We start from the raw sequence: 23,169 nt of genomic DNA, 5'->3' as shown, positions 1-23,169 counted from the left end.
AACACAATTTCTTACAAGGGAAATGGAAATAAAAATCACAATGAGATATATCACTTCATACCTATTAGGGTGGCTAGAATCAAAGTAATAATAACAAGCGTTGGTGAAGACATGAAGAAATTGAAACTTTCATATAGCCTGGCTATTTCTCAAAAACTTGAATACAGTTACAATATGCACCAACAATTCCATTCCAAGAGAAATGAAAATATTATGTACACATAAAAGCTTGTAAACAAATGTTTGTAACATCATTATTCTTTTTTTTTTTTTTTTTTTTTTTTTTTTATAGAGGCATGCTTTATTTATTTGTTTGCTGGTTTGTTTGTTTGTTTTGTTTATACATGCACTGGGTACAGTCAGAAGCGCGGGAGGGTGAGAGAATTCACCAGAGCCAGAGCGGGGAGCAGACCAGGCAGAAGGACCGAAGTACACTGCTGAGGGGAGCAGCGGGCGGCAGGAGAGGTCTGCGCACCATGTGGGACCCTCCTCTGGTGGCCGGGGAGCAGCCGGGGATCGAACCGGCGCCGCAGAGGCCGCGGGCAGCTTCGCAACCCAGCGCTCAACCGCTGCGCCACCGGGGAGGCCCAACATCATTATTCTTAACAGTAAAAGGTGGAAATAACCCAAATACTCATAGTATAAAAAAACCCATGTAATAGACTATTATTTGACTATAAAAAGGAATGAAGTACTAATATATGCCACAATATAGATAAGCCTTAAAAACATTTTGCTAAGTGAAAGAATTCAGTCACACAAGAAATCCCTCTATTATACTTTTTCATTTATATATAGAATAGAAAACAAATCAATAAAGACAAGAAGTAGATTAATTGTTGTCCCAGGCTGGGAGTCTTGGGGTGAAAACTGAAAGAGATGGGATTTCTTCTTGATGCAATGAAAATGATTGATAATTGACTATAGTGATGGTTGCACAAGCCTGTGAATATAGGAGACTCTCAACTAATGTTTCTTACAACTAGCATGAGAAAAAGAAAAAAATCAATCCCCAGCCAGGGTAACTAGTTTACCTTCTCTTCACGTCTTCATGGGTTTTTTCCAGGTACTCTAGTTTCCTCCCACATCCCAAAGATGTGAACACTAGGTTCACTGGCATGTCAAAACTGTCCCAGTGTGACTGAGTGTGGGCATTTGTGTGAGTGCACCCTCAGTGGAATGGTGTACTATCCAGGGTTGTTTTCTGCCTTGTGTCCAGAACTCCAGATAGGCTGCAAACCTGAGATGGAATAAGCATATTGGAAAAGGATTGGATGATTGACTACTAATTATTGTTTAATGCTAGATATGCTTTGGGTCTTCATTTAGGAATTTCGCGATATTTTTGTGGCCAGAAATATGCCTTAGTAACTTAAATCTTGCTTCTATCAACTAACCTGCAATAAAATTGGTTTCATTATATGTCATTTCACTTAAAGTGGCAGTTTCCAATAAACTGCAAAAAATGTTAAGTGAGGACTTACTGCATACTAAGACCATGAAAATATAAAGAAAAATACATCTCTATATTAACTGCAAGAGCGGTTTCATTAGTATGCCGAACAATTAGCAAATATAGAAAACAACTTTATTATATATAGCATTATATGAATCTTGACAGCATCTTGGGCACTCATCCTAAATCTTTATGAACTATATTTGCTTAGAAATTACCAAAATATGTTCCAAATGTCAAACTTCTGACAAAGAAACATGTACATTAGGAATATAAGGATGTATTTTAAAATGTACTTTTAAAAAACAGTTAATTATGTCTCCATAAAATGCTCAACTAATTTCTTGCTTTAATTACCTGCTGCACATAACTGAGGGCTTTCCCAGAGATACTCACAGTAGGCAGCCTAATTATACTCTCAGCCCAAAAAAGGAATTAAAAAAATATTTTGTGTGATCTGCTAATATTTTGGCTATATGGGTTTTTTGTTGTCATTGAGGTTGTTTTTAAGAACAACTTCTATCTTAGAAAGGGAGAAGAGGGCCTCCCTGGTGGTGCAAGGGGTTAAGCACAGCACTATGAAGCTATTGCAGCCTCTGCAGCACAAGTTCGATCCCCAGCCGCCAGGGAGATACCCACATGGCACAGCAGACCTCTCCTGTCTCGCCCGCTTCTTCCCTCATCAGTGTTTTCAGTCAATCTGCCTGTTCTGCTCCCCGCTGTCTTTGGTGAATCCGCTCACCCTCCACACCTCTGGACCCCAGTTCTTATATGCATAAATAAATAAATCTTTAAAAAAAAAAAAAAGAAAGGGAGAAGAATTTATTACTGACAAGGACAAAGATTCTGAAGTCTAAAATAACAGGTTATGTGGATTCTGGGGATGGGATGGAAGAATGAAATTTTCACCTTTATTTTGTATTCCCCTGTATTATTTTAATTATTTGAATACTGGTTGTTACTACTTTAAAAAGAAACAGGAGTCACCCCAAAGTAAGCAACAAGGAAGGTCTCCATCTTTTAATTCTTTTCTTAGGAAAACTAAAAAAACCATTATGAACATGCTTACAGTAACCAGAATATTGGCTATTAAATGTTGACCATTGGAAACTTTTACGCTTTTTAATACAGTATTTTTGCCGTAACAAAGCATCCACTTAAAACAGATCAGTACTATTAATTGCTTAAAAGCATTTTATACTGAAATTCTAAGGATGAAACCACAGAAGAAATGTTTTGTTTTGGTTTATACATGATTTTTTTTGTTCCACAGTGGTGACGACATGAAGAAATTAGGAGTTACTTAATGGTAGGAGAATAAAATAAATTCTGTAATATATTGGTACTTTAATCATTCTAAAAGTAGAATTCACTCTATACATTAAATCTACTAGAGTAAGGTATAAATAACAGTGTTTTTTTTTTAAATTTATTTATTCATGCATACAAGAGCTCGGGTACAGGCCAGAGGTGTGGGGGGCAGGGCAGGGGGAAGTGAGAGAATTCACCAGAGACACAGTGGGGAATAGAACAGGCAGATTGACCGAAGTACACTGCTGAGGGGAGCAGTGGGCGAGTCAGGAGAGGTCTCTGCGCCATGTGGGTTGCTTTCTGGTTGGCCGGGAATCGAACTCGTGCTGCAGAGGCTGCGAATTGCTTCATAGTGTGGTGCTTAACCCCTTGCACCACCCGAGAGGCCCATAACAGTAAATTATTAATAAGGTATAAATAAGAGAACTTTAATGTATATATTTTGCCAACTTCAGAGTTGTTCAACCTCAATATTTTAAGAGGACTCTCAAAAGAAAACAAAGCTCCTAAGGCCTCCCTGGTGGCCCAAGGGGTTAAGTCTCAGCACTATGAAGCTATCTGCAGCACAAATTAGATCCGTGGCCAGGGAGCCCACCCACATGGCACAGCAGATCTCTCTTGTTTTGCCCACTGCTCCCCTCAGTAGTGTATTTCAGTCAATCCATCTGTTCTGCTCCCCACTCTGTCTCTGTTGCATCCCTCACCTCTGCACCTGTGGCCTACATCCCAGCTCTTGTATGCAAAAATAAATCTTTAAAAACAAACAAAAAAGACAAAGCTCCTTAAAAAGCAAAGCTAAACAAAACTGACTCATAGATTTTAAAGTACTTCTGGTTACTCATACTTTTCCCACCTTGTAAAGTTTTAAAATGCCTCAGGTAAAATGCTAATTTGACCCAATAAATTGGTAAATATTAACTTAGCACTGATAACTTAAAATACAGCCATAAGAAAATTCCATTGAATTCAAATCTTGGTAAGATATTTTATTACGAATTTGAAATATGGTGCTGGAACAACCAGATATTTATTCATAGGCAAGAAAATGAACTTTAACATAAGTCTCACAACTTACACTAAAAATGATTCAAAATGTATCATGGACTTAAATGTAAATGTAGAAATATAAAGCTTTCAGGAAAAAATATAGAAGGACATTTTCAGGATCCATGAAAAATTAAAGACTACTTAGACTTGACACCAAACCATAAAAGGAAAAGACTAACTGGACTTCATCAAAATTTAAAACTTTTGTTTCGAGAAAGACCCTTTAAAGTAGATGTAAAGATTCTAAGGAGTGAAACAAAATATTTTCCAGCCACATACCCAACCAAGGAGTAGTATCTACAATATATGAAGACCTCTCTCAACAGTCAAAGTACAAACAATTCTAATTAGAAAATAGGCAAAAGAAATGAATATTTCACACATATGAGATAAGACATATATATATACACAAAGTTTTCAATACAATAATACTTAAAAGACAAAATAATCTCAAAGTTTTTCACGAGAAGACTAGTTAAACTACAGTACAAGGAAACAATATCATACAACTATAGAACTGCTATGCTTGCTAAAATGCATTATAAAGGGGGGGAGGAGAAGGATGAGGGTGCACAAAGAACACACACACACACAAGTTTATCACAGAAAAATCTCTACATCAGAAACAAGTTCATCAGTTGGCCCTGGGTAGAATGTAAGAAGAGTGTGGCCAAGGATTGGGATGAAAGATGGCTATTATATATCTTTTCCAAATTTGAATTTTGTGAACATGTGATCTAAATTAAATCAAAATAACTTATAGTTAAAAATTTAAATATAAATATAGAAGTTTTTACATTTGTCATTATTCACACTTGAAAAAGTACATTAATTAAATGAAAAAAATTTAAATATAATGGATATTTGAAAAAATAACCAAAATAAAGATGAAGTGAGTTCAAGAACTTGATACTATGGCTTAGTAAACATTGATGAATTTGTTAAGACTTAATAGAAGTTATCTTTTCAAATTACCTCAAACTCATAAACTGATTGCTAAACCTAGAGAGTACTATTTATTTGATTCTAAGAACACATTTTCTCATTGAAGTAATGTCATAAATGGAGATTAAATCCTCAGGATCTCAGAAAGGTCTTTTTCAATGAATTATACTGTAAACATGCTTTTATTAAAGTAGCAGCCTAAATTCTAGTATTGGAAAGTAGGAAACACTACTTCAAAAAAAAAGACAAAAGAAAATAGTAAGGACATTATGTTCCCTTGCCAACATATAAGGTAAAATTTCTATGTAAATATCTTCTTTTTTTTTTTTTTTTTTGGTGGGAACCTCACAAGCAGCCGCGGAATGAACCAGCGCTGCAGAGGCTGCGGGCAGACTCGCAGCCCAGTGCTCAACCGCTGCGCCACCAGGGGAGGTCCTATGTAAATATCTTTTATACCAATGTCTTATCTTCCTCCTTATTTTCTATCTTCTCTTACTTTTGTCAAACAGTCCTAAATGGCTCACCTCCACAAAGCCTTGCTCCCAGCAACAAACACAACATGGGATTAAATTATCCATTGTACCCCTTGCCACCCAGTAAGTCTCTCAATCTCTCATGGCCAAATGCGATTCCTGTTTACAAATAATGAGAAAGGCACTCTAAATAAACTAATATAAAATAACCTGTAAATTGTTCTGGGGTATTTGTGATTTTATAAACAAATATTTGCTGGGGCCTCCCCGGTGGCACAGCGGGTTAAGCGCTGCGCTATGAAGCTATCTGCAGCCTCTGCAGTGCGGGTTTGATCCCCGCTGGCCTGCTAGAATCCCACATGGCATGACAGACCTCTCCTGCCGCCCACTGCTCCCTTCAGCAGTGTACTTCAGTCCATCTGCTTGTTCTGCTCCCGGCTCTGGCTCTGGCGAATTCTCTCACCCTCCTGCACTTCTGACTATACCCAGTGCCGTTATTTATAAATAAATAAATAAATAACTCTTTTTTAAAAAAAATGAATAAATCTTTAAAAAAAACCCAAATATTTGCTAATTTAAAGTATTTTCAGAAGAAGTTCAGAGAATTTTACTTTAAAAAATGAAAATGTTTAAGAAATGTAAGAGATGTGTCTACACATGCTTAGAACTTCCTCTTACCCTTGCCTTAGGTCCCTAAAGTTATTTTATATATGAAAATATATCTATAGTATAGCTAATTCAATCATTCCCCCTGTGATTTTAAAATTTTACACATTTGTATGCATTATATATATTTTTTATTTACTTATTTATACAAACACTGGGTACAGTCAGAAGCATGGAAGGGTAAGAGAATTCACCAGAGCCAGAGCAGGGAGCAGAACAGGCAGACTGACGAAGTACACTGCTGAGGGGAGCAGCGTGCGCGCGGCAGGAAAAGCCTGTGCGCCATGTGGGACCCTCGCCCGGCGGCTGGGAATCGAACCAGTGCTGCAGAGGCTGCGGGCAGCTCCGCAGCCCAGCGCTCAACCGCTGCGCCACCGGGGAAGCCCTGCATTATATTTTTTAAGATATTTACTATGCAAGCTCTTTGAATCATATCTGTTTTTGAAATTGTCTTTTCATAGTATTATATTACCATAAAGTAATTATCTGAATTCAAAATTTGACTCAGTCATTCCTTCACTCTTCTATGAAGCCAATTACAAGATTTTGAATGTAGAAGTGCTTCAACAAATATCTATTAAATTTAATTGGATTTGCCAATGAAATCTGGGAAACAGATTCTGAAAGCACCTATTCTCATTAAGGACTACTTGTTATCAAAGAACTTTTAAAACCAAATACTAAGACAATGAATTTTATTTTATCTTTTTTTTTTTAAGATTTATTTTTTATTTATTTATGCATATGAGAACTGGGGTATAGGCCAGAGGTGTGGGGTAAGAGGATTCACCAAAGACAGAGTAGAGAGCTGAACAGGTAGATGTACTGAAATACACTGCTTAGGGAAGCAGCGGGCAAGATAGGAGAGGGCTGCTGTGCCATGTAGGTTAGCTTCCTGGCTGGGGATCAAACTCGAGCTGCAGTGGCTGTGGATAGCTTGATAGTGCTGAGACTTAAAACCCTCGTGCCACTAGGGAGTCCCAACAGTTAATTTGAATCAAACACAAATTACTTTCTTTGTTACATAACACAATAGACAAATCTCAGAAGCAAATGAGTTTACAATAATTGTTAATGTTATGTCCCACTGGCAATTTTCAGTGTTTTGGAGTGCCCCAGCACAGAGCCAATCTGTAGACTTGGGAGAGGTTTTCTGTTGTTTGGTTGGCTTTTAAGCCCCTGGAGCACAAGGAATCTCTGTTAAAATATGATTTAAAGAATGACCACATTACAATATTCAAATGTCTGGTTTAATAAAAATAATCACAAAGCTTGTTGATTTTTATTTTTACTTTATTATAATTAGTCTCCTTGCAAAAATGAAAAATATATATAATAGAAAATAAATAGAAGAAATTCTGAAAATAAAATAATAATCACAAAGCATACCAAAAAATTAGGAAAGTATGGCCCAATCAAAGGAACAAAATTAATTGACAGAAACTGTCCCTGAAGAAGTCCAGGCACCAGACTAACTAGATAAAAACTTTGAGACAACTGACTTGAATATGTTCAAAGAAGTAAAAAAAACAACAGAAGTGAACAGAACTTAAGGGATCTGTGGGATAAGAGCAAGCATACCAAAACATGTATTGTGGGAGTCTCAGAAAGAGAAAAAGAAACCAAAATAGTGTTTAAAAAAAGAATGGCTGAAAAAAATCCTCCAACTTGAGGGAATATACAAACCTACATGTAAAAAAAGTTCAACAAAATCTAAGTAGGATAAATAAATTCCAATAGACTGACATCAAACCACTTTAAAACCAAACTGTCTTCATCAAAAGACAGAGAGAATCTTGAAAGCTAAGACAGAAGCAACTCCTGAAGTACAAGATTAGCAGTTCATTTATCATTAGAAACCATGGAGGCAGAACACAGGAGAATGGCATATTTAAGTGGTGAAAGAAATAAAGTGTCAACCAAGAATTTATCTGGCAAGAATTCAGAATCAAAATGAGATACAAATTAAGATGTTCCCAGGTAAACAAAAACTTAGGGAGTTCATTACCATTAGACCTGTCCTACAAGAAATGCCAAAGATAGGCCTTCAGGTTGGAATGAAAGAATACTAAACAGCAACTTCTAAGTCATATGAAGAAATTAAGCTCTCCAGTAAAGGTAAATATATTGGCAAATATAAGAGCTATCATTATTGTATATTGCTCTGTAACTCATATCTTATATATAGAATTTAACAGACAAGTACATAAAAAATAATTACAAATCCATGGTACTGAATACAAAATGTATAAAGGTGTAATTTGTGAGGACAACAACATAAAGGGATACTAAGTCCAACAGGAAGGGAACTTTTGTATGCTACTGAAATTAAGTGGATTTCAATTCAAACTAGATTGTTATAAATTTAGGGTATTAAAGGTAATCCCCATGATAACTACAAGGAAAGTATCTAAAAATTACAGACAAAAGGAGATGAGAAGGGAATCAAAATGGTTTACGACAATGAATCAACTTAGAGGGGGAAAGACTTACAGAAAAAACATACAGGAAGCATCAAAAATCCTTCCATCAGTCATTACTTTAAAATTAACTGGATTAAACTCTCCAATAAAAGGAGGAAATTGACACCTTCCTGGTGGCCTTTGGGTTAAGTCTCAGCACTATCATCTCAATGGCCTGAGTTCAATCCCCAGCCAGGGAGCTAACACACAGCAGAGCAGACCTCTCCCGTTTTGTCTGCTGCTCCCCTCAGCAGTGTACTTCAGTAGATCTGCCTGTTCTGCTCCTCACTCTGGTGAATCCTCTCACCCCCGCACTGCTGGCCTACACCCCAGTTCTTCTACACAAAATAAATAGAATAAAATCTTACCATAAAGGAAGATAGAGTAAAGGCAGTGCTCAGAGGAAAACGTATAGCTATAAAAGTCTATGTTAAACACAAGGTCTCAAATCCACAACCTAAATTTACATGCCAAGGTATTTTAAAAGAATAAATGAAACTCAGAGCTAGAAAAAATTAGATTAGCGATAAATACAGCACAAACAATAGAGGGTATCAAGGTAAACAAAAGTTGCTTATTTGGGAAAAAATCAAAATTGGCAAACCTTCCATAATGTATAAAATATAAGATACATAAATAACTAAAATCAGAACGAAAGTGGGGACATTATAATTGACCTTACAGAAATAAAAAAGATTATCAGAGAATATTATGAACAAATACACCAACAAACTAGGTAACCTGGAATAAATGGGCAAATTCCTAGGAACATACATATTACCCAAACTAAATTAAAAAATTAAAAATCTCAATAGACCTACAAAAGTAGTGAGAGAGTGAGTAATAAAAACTTGCCAATAAAGTCTGGCGTCAGATGAATTCATGGGTGAATTTTACTAAACATACAAAGAACTGACACCAATCCCCTCAAATTCTTCCAAAAAAGCAGAAGAGGAAGGAATACTTCCTAATTCATTTTGTGAAGCCAGCAATTTCTCTGATACCAAAGGCAGATAGACATCACAAATAAAATTTCAAATTACTATCTCTTCAGTAGATACAAAAATCCTTAACAAAAACTGGTAAAGTGAATCCAATAGCATATTAAAAGGATTATATACCTTGACCAAGTGGGATCTTTCCCAAGAACACACAAGTTCAACATAAAATGAATCAATATAATGTACCAAATTAATCAAATGAAGGGAAAAACCACACATGACTACCCAATTAACCAGAAAAGGCATTTGATGAATCCACCACCCTTTTATTATGAAAACACTCGGAAAACTAGGAATAGAAGCTCATTTCCACAATAAATTAAAGAGTATCTATGAAAAACCCGCAGTTAATAACATATTTAATGGTGGAAAAACTGTAAGCTTTCCCCCTAAGATCAGGAACAAGACAAGGATGCACACTTTTATTACTGCTATTGAAAAATGTACTGTAAGTTCTAGCCAGAGCAATCAGACAAGAAAAAGGAAATGAAAGAAGTAAAACACTTTCCATTCATAGATGACATAATCCCAAAGAATCCACAAGACAGTAACCAGAGTTAATAAATTCAACAAAGTACAGAACAAAATCAGCACACAAAAAGTAGTTGTGTTTTATACACCTGGAATGTACAAACTAGAAAGGAAATCAGAAATGTAATTTCATTTAATAACTAAAATAATAAAATCTAAATGAATAAAATATTTAGGAATAAATTTAACCAAGGAGGTGAAAGACTGGTCACCTTATAAAATATTGCTAAAGAAAGTAAAAGATCTAAATAAATGGAAAACATCCTGTGTTCAAAGGTAGGAAGACTTTATTGTAAGTTATCAACCCTACTCAAAACAATCTACACAATCTACTCCTTTGGGTTTCTGCCAAAGGAGTTAAACATATCCAATGGGGAAAGATGGGAATAGATCAACCTCTTCAACAAATAGTGCTGAAAAACTGGATTTCCACATGACGAAAAATGAAACAATATCTCACACCAAACAAAATCTAATCCAAAATAGATCAGTGACCTAAATATAGGAGCTAAAGCCATAAACTCCCCTGAAAGAAAAAAGGCACTTCATGACTTTGAATTGGCAATGAATTCTTAGATATGATACCAAAAGCACAATGAAAGAAAAAGTGACAAATTGAACTTCATCAAACTCTAAAACCTTTGTGCAAAGGACATTATCAAGAAACTTTCTTTTTCAGACAACTTTTTGACTGGGTTAGAATGAGAGAAGATATTTACAAATTGTATATCCAATAAGGGTTTAATTTAATATCAAGAGTATATATAATGAACACCTAGCATTCAACAACAAAAATATAAACAACCTAATTTAAAAATGGGCAATGGATTTGAATAGACATTTCTCCAAGGAAGATATACAAATGGTCAAGAAGCACATTTTAAAAAAAAAGTTCAACAGTATTAATTGTTGGGGAAATACCAACTAAAGCCCACTGAGATATCATTTCACACCAGTTAATATATCATTTCACACCGGTTAATATGGCAATTTAAAAAAAAAAGTGTCGATGAGTATGTAGAGAGACTGGAACCTTAGCGCATCTCTGTATCTCTGATTTGGCTGCTGTGGAATACTAAGTGGTTTGGCTGCTGTGGAAAACACTGTAACCGTTCCTTAAAAAACAAAAGCATTACCAAATGACCCAGCAATTACACTTGAAAGAATTAAAAACAAGCCTCAAATAGATACTTACACATCAATGTTCACTTTAGCATTCAGAATAGCCAGAAGGTAGAAACAACCCAAGGGTCCATCAACAGATAAATATGTACCACAAAATGTGTACAAAAATAGCTAATAATACACCAAAAGGTACACTTTCAATTATAAGGAAAACAACCCAAGGGCCCATCAACAGATGAATGTGTACCACAAAATATGGTATATACACACAGTGGAATATTAGTCAGCATTAAAATGGAATAAAATTCTGATACATGGTTCAATACTGATGAACCTTGAAGACATTATGCTAAATGAAAGAAGTCAGACACAAAAGGACAAATATTGTGATGCCACTTATGCACAGTATCTAGAATAGGCAAAGTCACACACACAGAAAGTAAATTAAAGGTTATCAGGGGCTGAGATGCAGGAAGTAGGGAGTTATTGCTTAATATGTACAGAGTTTCTGTTTGGGGTGATGAAAACATTTGGAAATAGTGGTGATTGGTTGCACAACACTGTGAATATGGTAAGGGCAACGAATCATAAACTGGGTAATTTTATGTCATATATATTTACCACAATAAAAAAAAATTAAGAGAAAGGCATATTAGATATATGAATGGAAATCAGAATCCTATCATAACCCTTAAACAAAACAATTATGAGTGTAATTGTCAGTAAGTGCACCCCATTACAAATTACTGTGCTATATGAAAAAAATCAATTTATTTGCACATAGTTTATGTTATAAGTAAAATAGAAAATGGAACTTTTCTGTAGAGAAAGGGAGAAGTTTGTTTCAGGAATTATGAAAGAATAAATGCAATTTAAGTTTGCTTATTACAAAAAGTTTGATGATTAAAAGCTCGACTTGTTTTTTCCTAATCTCTAGACTTATTTGTTTCATTATTTATTTTTAATCCTGAACCAAATTGTTTCCTATATATTCGGATTGATCCCACTTGCAGCTGGGATGCTCTAATGCAAAGGATGGATTAAGGTGTTTTTTCATATCACTGAATATACTTTATAAAAACAACAGTTATGTTTTTATTTTTTAATTATATATCCATATGGCTTGCTATACAATAAGTTCTCAACAGATTTAGTAAATAAAACCAAACAAGTAAAAAATCACAGGAAAATAGCATTAAAACTATTTTTCAAAATCATCTTCCCATTACAATTTAAAAATATTATCTGAATAATTCAGGCCCCCATAAAATCAGTACTATAAATTACTTCTCTCCAATGTATACCTTATCCCCAATTCCAATGAGAGGATACCAGAATTTGTTTATGTGCAATTTCTTCTACTGATTTGTGTTTGATTCTGAGGTAGTCCAGCAAGAAAGAAATGCAAAAAAGTATTCATCTTCATGGCTGAATGCTTAGACTACTTAGGATACTGCTGAAGTGCCTGAAATGTTTGTGATTCACTAGTTCACACAGTAACAATAAGGGCATCATTTGCATTTTTTTCTTATGTCTTTTCTGTTTGTGGTTATGCACATTTAAGGTGTAATTGTTGTATTAAACTTGAATATAAAATGCAAACTTTTATTTTATAACTATTAAAGCAAGCAAACTGAGTGCTATTAATATCAATGAGAAGTCTTTGACTTTTAGAACTTACTCTGATCTGCTTTTAATGTGTAAGGGTTTGGGGAAACCAAATGAACCGCTTTAAGTAGAGGAAAACTATAATTCAGTTATTCCAACTCAGGGAATTTATAGCCATAGAGAAGACACTGGCTGGCGATGAGAAAGAGCCTCTCAGAGCTCTGTAGAGAACATGAAGGATTGCGGCCCCAGCTGCTCCACTCTGCCACCCACCACTGTATAAGCAGAGGCAGAGGCCAGGCTTCTCCCTGCTCTTGCCAGTCAATCACTAAGCACGGCAGGCAAACTAAGGCAGGTCTATTTCTAGGAGACGGGGAATAACTGTAAAGGCCAACTTTCACTCAAGAACCTCCAGAGATCTTGGTGAACTTTCCTCAGGAACGCACTGCAAATGTAAGGAGCGTTCAGCCAGAGTTCCTTCCACAGCCCCTCTCCTTCACTTGGAGTCAGACTTGCATCACAATCTCACTCTCCCTGACTCCTTCCTCATTTTCCCTCACTTTTCTCCTAATAAATTTCTTGCAAATTTAATCCCATTTTGACATTTACTTCTCCCCTTTTCAAAATTTTTAGCTGTTTTAAAAGAACTATTTCTAAAACCAGTATTTGCTTTCTTATCTTAGAGTGGAATACACTGAACAGGACAACTCCAAAGCATTCTGACTGGTAAAGACCTGAACAAAACCACCAACAAATTAGGAGTATATTCTTGAGGGGACAGACTCATAATCACAAGAAAGTCAACAAGAAAGCACTGAGCACCTGCTATACATGAGAAATATACTACATATTATAGAAAATACAAAGAAGAGTGGGACCTCATTCATGTCCTCAAGTAACGACCAATAGAGGGGAAAAGCCACTGACACAAACTTTAAAGTGCAGACTGTCATTAAGTGTTAAAAATGAGGCATAAATTACTAAAAAAATTAAAAGATTTATTCCACCTAATGGCTTTGTAGACAAGGAGAAAGGCCTTGTAGAGACAGCATTTGAAATATACTTTGAAAAACATCATCAGAGTCTGCAGTTGAACCTACCTATAATTAATGAGGACAGTCCTACAAAGATGCCTTTCATTCTTGCCATGCTTGGCTACTCCCAAAGTATAAATTCCTCCTATTACAATCTCTCACACCTTCTCATTCCCAGAGTACTGATGATTTCTAAGTTCCCCTCCTAACAGGCTCCTCTTCCAGTATTTCTTTTCATTACTCCTTATTCAGAATCAGCTTTGAATCCTCTCTCTCACTATACAACCCATCAACCTACCTCTCAAATCTCTCCACCTTTCTCTATTCCCAAAGTTAATGCACTAGAGCGAGGACCATCATCACTCTGGGAATTGCTGGAAGTCTCCTAACTTGCTTGCCTGCCATTTAATCCAATTTCTACAAAGCACACAATGACTCCTTCAAAACTCCTATTTAATTGCCAATACCCTTCTCAAAACCCTCCTGTGGTTCCCTGGTGCTCACAAGATAAAATGCAATTTGACAGAAAGATCTAGCCCCACACTCCAGTTACTCCTAATATGCTGAGCCACCACAAATTTTTGGAATACCCCCTTCATCCTCACACAGTTAACATCCACTTCCATTTAAAATGTCACTTCTGGGCCTCCTTGGTGGTGCAAGGGGTTAAGTCTCAGCATTACCAAGCTATTACCAGCCACTGCAGCACAAGTTCGATCCCCTGTCAGGGTGCTAACCCACATATGGTGCAGCAGACCTCTCCTGTCTTACCTGCTGCTCCCCTCAGCAGTGTATTTCAGTAGATCCGCCAGTTCTGCTGCCCTCTCTGTCTTTGGTGAATCCTCTCAACACAACCCCACCCCACCCCTCCAGCATCTCTGGCCTACACCCCAGGTCTTGCATGCATGTATAAATAGATCTTTTTTTAAAAAGTGTTTATTATCATTAGTAATCAAATAATGCAAATTAAAACCACAACAAGATACTATATATCCAGCACAATGACTAAAATCAAAGGCTAATAACACCATATTTTGGCAAGGATGGGCAACAACTGGAACTTTCACATAATATTGGCAGAACTATAAGCTGGCACCGCCATTTTGGGAAAAGGTTTAGCAGTTTTTTATAAACTTAAACCGATACTTACTCTATGAGCCATTTCTCCTGGGTTTACTCAAGAGAAATGAAAACATGTCTATGAAAAGAACTGTATCAAATCATTTATGGGGACTTTCATCAGAATAGTCCCAAACTGGAAACATCCCAGGTATCCATCCATCTGATAAACAAATCTTGACATATTCCTATAATGGAAAAAAGGACTAAATTCTTGATAAACACAATCTCAAAAGTACTACATGATTCTATTGATATAATGTTCTAGAACAGGTGAGATTATGGCAGAATAACAAAAGATTACAACAGTGGTTATTTCTGGGAGGTGGTAGTAAAGACTGACGGAGAAGGCACATAAGTGAAATTTAGGAGTGATGGTTAAGTTCTACATTTTCAGTAGAGGCTTGGATTGTATTAATTTGTCAAGGCTCATTAAATGGTACAATTAATATTTGTGTTATGCAAAAATTTTACCTAAAAAAAAAAAAAAAAAAGGAAATATAGGGCCTTCCTGGTGGTGCAAGGGGTTAAGCAACACACTATGACGCAATCCTCAGCCTCTGCAGCATGAGTTCGATCCCCAGCCAACCAGAGAGAAACCTACATGGTGCAGCAGACCTCTCCTGTCTCACCCCCTGCTCCCCTCAGCAGAGTATTTCAGTCATTCTGCCTGTTCTGTTCCCCACTCTGTCTCTGGTGAATCCTCTCAACCCCCACATCTCTGGCCTGCACTCCAGCTCTTGTATGCATAAATAAATAAATCTTTAAAAAAAAAATTTAAAAAAGGAAATGTAAACAAATACTGAAGTTTAGGTAGCGATAGGCATGTTGGAGTGTTTAGGAGGTAAAGTATACTAATGTCTGCAACTTACATTAAAATATGTCAAAATGTTAAGATGGATAGATGAGTGATGAATAGAATGTGATAAAGCAAACAGTAAAATGTTAACTATTGAATGTAGGTGATGGGTATATGAGTATTTACTGTGAAATCCTTTCAATTTTTCTGTATATTCAAAATTTTTCATGAATAGTGGATAAAAAACATCAAGAGGAAAATTCTAAAATGAAGTGCAAGCTTTTCCTATTTCATCTATAGCTGTTATTACATATTATTATGGAGACTTCCACATTTATTATTAATTCATTAAAACAATTTACAGGTGTTACTGGTCCTCCTCACCTTTCCTGGATTAGTAGTTCTCTCCACTATTGTATACACCATAATCCTAAGAACTTCATCATCATTCATAAATGCAACCCATCTTTCAATACACCAACTTCAGAGCTTCTAATTTTGTCATTTTCTTCATCTCTGGAATCTTAAAGCTTCAAAATGTAATTACCATTATCGCTACTCATAATCCCCTATCTGTTCCCATCATCCTTCTCTTCCACAGCCTTCCTTTAGATCCCCATGACTTCTCTTAAAACTTTACAATCTCTCTAGCATCTGAAATATCCCTACCCTTAGTCTCTACTACAACAAGCAGCAACCAACTATCTTGCCTATTTACCGGAAATGAAAATATCACAACTGCCAGACCAATGCATGCTACTCCAAATGTAAGTTCTCCACGCTCAACATGGTACAGCAATTTCTTTCTGGTTGGTTTCTTCTCCACTCTGTAGCAGCAATTCCTAAACTTCATTATTTTCCTTTAAACTCTTTCTTTCTCTTTCCTCTCCTATACAAAGGATCTTGCCCTTCACTTGGTCACGAATACAGGTTACCCAGCATGCACTCTGCTCCCCAAACTACAAGCCCATCTTTATCTCTTTCCCTCCAATCTCAGAAGAAAGGATGTCATCACCCCTGCAGAGGTAGCATAACATAGTATTTAAAAATGCACTCTGTAACCAAATTACCCTTCCAAATCTAAGCTCTTGCTCTTGTAAAATGGAGGCAATAATAGCATTCTGTGAAAATTAGAGAATACGGTGAGGTATTTAAAATAGTACCTTGCAAACAGTTAAAGGCAAATCCCATTGCTTGTGTTTCTAAACTAAACTCCTCCTTGAGTATCTTCACCAGCATTCTCTACAAAATCTTGTCAAAAGGCTCCTAACATATACAAGTTTCTATCACCTTCAAATAAAAAACAAAAGTATCTTCTGCAACCTACCAACCCCTCCTTATCACAGCAGTTATCATTTCCCCCTTGATTTCCAAGCTTCTAGAAAAAATAATCTGAAGAAGTCACCAGCTCTTGCTATTCTTTTCCCATATTCTTCCATCTTCAACCCTCACATTGAAATTGCTTGGACGTAAGTGACCCTTTAGCTGTCAAATCTAACACTTTTCAAACACCTTCTTTGACTTTTCTGTAGTTTAGCACAGTTAATGAATTTTCTTGAAATGCCTTCCTTTCTCTGCTTCTCAGACACTAGGGTCTTATTCTTTCTACTTGACTCCTTCTTAATCACCTTTAATTATTTGTTTCCCATGCTCTCCCCCTTCATACTTTTGCCCACTCTCTTCCCCCAGTTCTGATGCCAGCCCTATTTCAGTCTTACTTCATCATTTTCAGTGGGTGACTTTATCTACCTTTTTTCACGCCTTCATTGAGGTACAATTGACATAAAATGAATTGTACATGAGCTGTGTAACCTAACAAATTTTGACATATGTATCTATTCCTGAAACTATTAGCACGATCAAGACAAATGAGCATAACCCCTCCCTCCACCCCCAACCCAAATAACTCCAACTACTGACCTGCTTTTGTCACTGTAGATTAGCTGCATTTTCTAAAATTTTAAATAAATAGAATTTTTCAGTATATGTTCTTTTTCGGATCTGGCTTTTTTCATTCAGCTTAATTTTGTGATTCAGTCATATTGTCATGCATATCAATGATACTTCATTTCTTTTTACTACTAAATAGTTTTTCATCACAATATCACAATTTTGTTTATTCATTCACTTGTTGATGGACATTTGGGCTGTTTCCAAATTTTGCTGAACAGAGCTGCCATGAGCATTCATGTATAATGTACATAGACTTCATCTACTCTTACAGCTTTACTTACACACCTAGAAATCCCAAATCGGCTTTGCCAGATTCCAACAAACAAATGCCAGTTCAACAAGTCCACCTAGATAATCCAAAATAACTTTTAAATCAACATGTCCAAAATTCATTTTATATGGCTTCTCCTCTTACATCCTCCATCATCCTGATTACAGGCAGTTGAATAAAAAAATTTTTTTAAAGATTTACTTATACAAGAACCGGGGTACTGGCCAGATGCACGGGAGGGTGAGAGGATCCACCAGAGACAGAGTAAAGAACAGAACAGGCAGACTGACAAAATACACTGCTGAGGGGAACAGCAGGCAAGACAGGAGAGGTCTGCTGCGCCATGTGAGATTCGCCAGCAGGCCAGGATAGAACCCACACTGCAGAGGCTGTGGACAGCTTCACAGTGCAAGGCTCAACCGCCTGCGCCACCAGGGAGGCCCCATTTGAATAAAATTTAAGACTCTTCCAACTCTTACCACTTTCTTCACTCAGGAAATTCCTACATTTTATCAATTCTGCCTTTTAAACAGCTCTCAAAATTCATTCTCACATTTTCCATCCCAGTTCAAATGCACCTTTAATTCAAATACATACCATCTCCTAGCTGAACTACTAAATTAACTTTAAAACTTTTCTCCTTTCCTAGCATCTCATTCCTTTCCATTCTACTTTGAATTTTCTAAAATTAAATCCTAATGTTACGCCCCTATTTAAAATTCCTCAATGACTTCTATCCCCTCAAGATAAAATTGAAACTCCTTAGTTTAACATATAAAAAAGTTCTCTATTATAACAATTACTTCACCATACTCATCCTGATACTTCCCATCATGTTCTAACTTCATTATTTCTATATGATGTCATTTACTTTTTCATCCTTGATGCTGAGGGCAATGGTCTGTAGTAGGCATAATATGTTTGCGCAATAAATAAGATAAGACTTAGACTGATAAATGCAGCGAGACAATCTGGGCATGTTCAGGAAAAGCAGCAGTTCAGTCTAGCTGAAGCATAAAGAATATGAAAATTATGGTAGGCAATCCAGTCAGAAAAGGAGGTTGAAGCCTGATCACTGACCACCATAATTCATGCTAAAACTGCTCACTTCCTCCTATGTCCTCAAAAGAGCTCAACAGTTCTGAACAAGAAGAGGATGACACATTCAGAAAAACATGATTAACTTCTGAAATGTGAAAGATAAAGGAAAGGGGAGGGACAGTGACACTCAGGTTATCACAGTAGCCTGGGAAAAAGTACTCTGAGTTGAAATAGACAAGGACAGATTAAAAGAACATGCCAAAGGGTCATGAAACTACAGACTGCCCAGGAATGGGCAGTAATACAGACAGAAATCAGAAATGACTCCAGAGCTTTGAATCAGTCAATAAAATAATAAAACCATTAATCAAGAGGATTTTTTTTTCCAATGGTAGGTGGAGGAGGAGATGATGGTTGATTTGTTTGTTTTAAAGATTTGTATATTTATGCATATGAGAACTGGGGTGTAGACCAAAGGTGCCAGAGGTGAGAGGATTCACCAGCAACAAAGGGGGGAGCAGAACAGGCTGAAATACACTGCTGAGGGGAGCAGCAGGAGAGCAGGAGAGAGCTGCTGCACCATGTAGGTTAACTCCCTGGTTGGGACTGAACTCATGCTGCAGTGACTGGCGATAGCTTCACAGTGCTAAGATTTAACTCCTTGCGCCACCAGAGAGGCTCCAGGAGATGATGGTTTTAATTTGGGTATTCTTCACCCACTCATTCAAAATGTATTTTGTAGACTAAAACGAGAGTAAAATATTATTCCTGTTTTCAAGAATGGAGAGGTGGGGTGAGGGCTGATATTCAAATAAATGGTATCTTCACTGTTAAGTGCTAGGGTAAGTTGCTAAAAGAAAACAAAGATTATCCAACTCAGTCCTGAGGATTTGAGAAAAGAGCTGAGGTTGAGAAGGATGAGTGGTACAAGGCCAGACAAAGGATAACCCATAAGAGAAGAGCATGTCCAAAGAGCATCACACAAGATAAGACATCTGCAGTTGGGCACATCTGCAAATAATGCGGTAAGCCTAAAGGAAGAGTTCAAGATATGGACGTATCCACATAAAATGTCTAGCAGGCATGTGAAAATGTAGGGTTTGAGCTACTAAGGATACACACAGATATGAAACACATTTTCAGTCCTGCTTGAGTAACTTGGAATCATCATTAGTGGGCACTTTAAATGAGAACTGTAAGAACTTTACATATAGACTAGATTGTATATACATCTACCTCCTCCCATCATTTCTACTGTCATGTAAGAGTGTCTCTGCTTAAAGTCAAAGTTGGTTTATGTAAATAAGCAAAGAGAACTGGTGGAGACTGGTAAATCAGAGATACATACCATGCCTAAAGAAGGCAGCCATTTATTCAGCTCTAGCAATTCACTACCTTGCTTAACTTACCATCCCCAATATTGAGAAACCTTCCTATCTCTTAAACTGAAAATTCAGGTTGGAAAATAATAGCTTCAATTTTAAAAAACACAAGCAATTAGTTACATTAAAAATGAAACAACACTGTCACAGCCCAACAATAAGCTTCTATGGACAGATTTCAAAGAGGGGTTAGACCTGGTTTGCCAACTCTACCATCTTCTTTCCTTTACTTCATAGGATCTTCAATTAATAGGTTATCCCTGGGGTTAGGGGAGATAACCCTAAAGTAAACAATAACCCTAAGTAATACAATCCAAAAGTGATACTGTTTTACAAGTTCATCTGTATGTGTTTTCAACATGCTTTTTGTTGCCTTTCCACCCCACACCCACTAGGTCAGGATACCTGCTTCTAGCATAACTGAGCTCTCCTACTCCCCCTTTTTATTACAAACTGTCAAGTTTGCGGGTAAAGTAAAAGTAAAAAGAATGAGAGTCTGAGAGGATTTCTAATGAACAAAGTATATAAGGTATATGGGATCTCTTCAATTTTCTTAGAAAACAGTATCACAAAGATGTTTGTGACTAGTCAGACACTTGATGGGCAAAGTAACATATCTGAAAGATAGAAATAAATTCTAACCAAACAGTTTCTACTGGAAGATGCTAAGTGAGGGAGGAAAAAACCAGGGCAAAAAGGGAAAGTAAAAGTTGCAGGTCTCTGAGAAATATCAGACACCTTTATAACATAATTTTTTAAAGTATGAACGTTTGGAACAAAAGGTACACCATAATCTTAACTCTCAGGAGGAGTTAAAATATATTTTAACCAGATAGCGTGCAATTCTTGGCGCACCAAGCAACTGGGATGTAGAAATCCTGTTAAGGAACACAGTCTCTATATTGAAAAGTAAAAAGAAAACAAAAAATTCTCGGGGTGCAGTCCACCACACCAGTTTCTAAAGTACTGGTTACTTATTACGTCACAATGTATCTTCTGCATTAAAAGTAGCAACATTCCCTAATGACACCAAAACACTTACAAGCAGCGCTTGTGCAGTCCGTAACGATGTGACAAAATTCGAGAAACACAGAAAGGTCAAAAATGCTAAATCAATAAAAAGAATGACAGCACCAGGATCCTCAGACTCTCTAAAAATCTGAACCCCCCCGGGGGTACGTACCTCCACCCCAGTCACCCCGGGGCGCGGGGGGAATCCGCGGGAATAAAGAGCGATCCCCGAGGAGGACAGAGCAGGCCGGGCTCCCGCGGGCGAGCGCGCCCTGCGGTCACTCGAGCCCGCGCGGCGGCCGGAGCCCGCCCGGGCCCCTGCACGAGCTCCCGGGCGCCGAGGACCCGCGGCCGCCGAGCCCCGGGGCGCCCGAGGGCGGCGCGCCGTGGCCTGCTCCGACCTCCGCCAGGCGCGCCTCCTCCGACCTCGCCCCGGCTCCGGGGGCAGGAACGAGCCGCCCCGCGGGTGGATGATCCCGACAAGCCCCCCGGGGCCCCCCGGCCTCGCCCCCGAGGGCACGTCGGCCCCGAGCCGCGCGGCGGGGAGCCCTCCGCGCCCTCCCGAGCCGCGGCGCGGCCGGGAAGAAAGAGCGCCCGGCGCGCGCCCCGCCTCCCCGGCCCGGCCCGGCGCGGCGCCCTCGCGGGGTGACCGCCGGAAAGCGGGGTCCCGCGCGCTCCTCACCTTTTTCAGGGCAGGCACCAGCAGCCCCCGCCACTTGGGCGCGTTCTCCTCGCTGAAGAACTCGTACGGCAGCGGCGGCGCCTGCATGGTGCCCTCGGGCGCCTCGGGGCCCGGCGCGGGCGGCGGCGGCCGGGCCCGGGGGCCGCGGGAAGGCGAGTCGCGGCGCGGATCGGGGCCGCGGCCCCGCCGGACGGCCCGGCCCCCTCGGGGCGCCGCGCGGCCGGGCTAGCCCCGGAGAGGGGGCGGGGGGACGAGGCCCGCGCCCGGCCACCCACCCGACACGGGCGCCCGCCGCGGAGAGCCGACGCGGCCCGGAGGCGGCGGCATCCCGCACCGCCGCCCCGGGGCCGGGCCCCTCCCCGGCCCGCCGCGCCGCGCCGCGCCGCCCCGCCGCCCCCGCCCGCGGTCGCCGCCCGCCCGCCGGGGCTGCGCTCAGGGGCCCGGCCCGGCCCCGCGGCGGAGCCGGCGGCTGGGGGAGGGCCGGGGAGGGACGCTCCGGCCGCGGCGCCCGCTCCGCGCGGCGAGGACCCCGGAAGCGAGCGGCCCCGAGCGGAGCGGAGCCCGGGCCGGGGGCGAGCGGGGGAGGGGCGGGCCCGAGGTCGTCGCGGGGGTCTGGCCGCCCCGAGGTGCCGCCGCCGCCGGTGCAACCCGGAGCTTCCTACTAGCGAGCTGGACCCGCTCGCACTGAGCATGCGCCGGCGGGCCGGGCCGCTGGCTCCGGGTTTTCCGGCTCCCCGCGGGAGGGGGCGCGGGCGCGCGGGCGCCCAGCCGGGCGGTGGCGGCGCCCCGGGAGCCGCAGGGGAGGGGCGAGCGGGCCCCGAGAGGTCGAGCGCAGGGCTGTGTGCGGCCTGCGGGGTGCGGGGCGGGGTGCGGGCGACGGCGCTGCCCCCTATTGTGTGGTTGGGCTGCGAGATCGCACCCCTCGCTTCCAGTCCGGGGCCTTTCTTTTCCGAAAGGGGTGTGTTGTGTGTACTTTGTTCCCGAACATGCTGATAAGGGCTGCGCAGAGCGTGCAGTGTATAGTAAACACACTGGACAAAAGAGAGGTGCCTTTTCTCGGCGAAACGCACTGCTGGGTATTTGTCGAAGAGTAGAAACCATCGCACTGTTCCCAGCAACTCTTTCCTCCACATCAAGAAATGTGTTAGGTGCGGCGTTGGTTGTTGTGTATTAAGATTCAATATGTTCATGTTTCAAACTCCAAATGGGAACTCCAGTAACCACTTACCTCCAGTGAACATTAATTGAGCCC

General features: G+C 39.7%; 1 protein-coding gene across 2 annotated transcripts in view; it reads right to left on the bottom strand.

Annotated features, from left to right (window-relative positions):
- SOS1 (SOS Ras/Rac guanine nucleotide exchange factor 1) overlaps window positions 1-22,025 on the bottom strand; it is a 120,776-nt gene extending 98,751 nt beyond the window's left edge. For both annotated transcript variants that reach the window (XM_037528187.2, XM_037528188.2), the window contains exon 1: window positions 21,918-22,025. In XM_037528187.2, the coding sequence (XP_037384084.1) occupies window positions 21,918-22,004 (87 nt within the window). In that variant the 5' untranslated portion in view covers window positions 22,005-22,025. The remainder of the gene's footprint in view (window positions 1-21,917) is intronic.
- Window positions 22,026-23,169: the final 1,144 nt, after the last annotated feature.

This window comes from Talpa occidentalis, unplaced genomic scaffold, assembly GCF_014898055.3.
Source record: "Talpa occidentalis isolate TD23 unplaced genomic scaffold, MPIMG_talOcc4v2.1 talOcc4.5, whole genome shotgun sequence".
NCBI lineage: Eukaryota > Metazoa > Chordata > Mammalia > Eulipotyphla > Talpidae > Talpa > Talpa occidentalis.
This window is presented reverse-complemented; position numbering and strand designations above follow the sequence as displayed.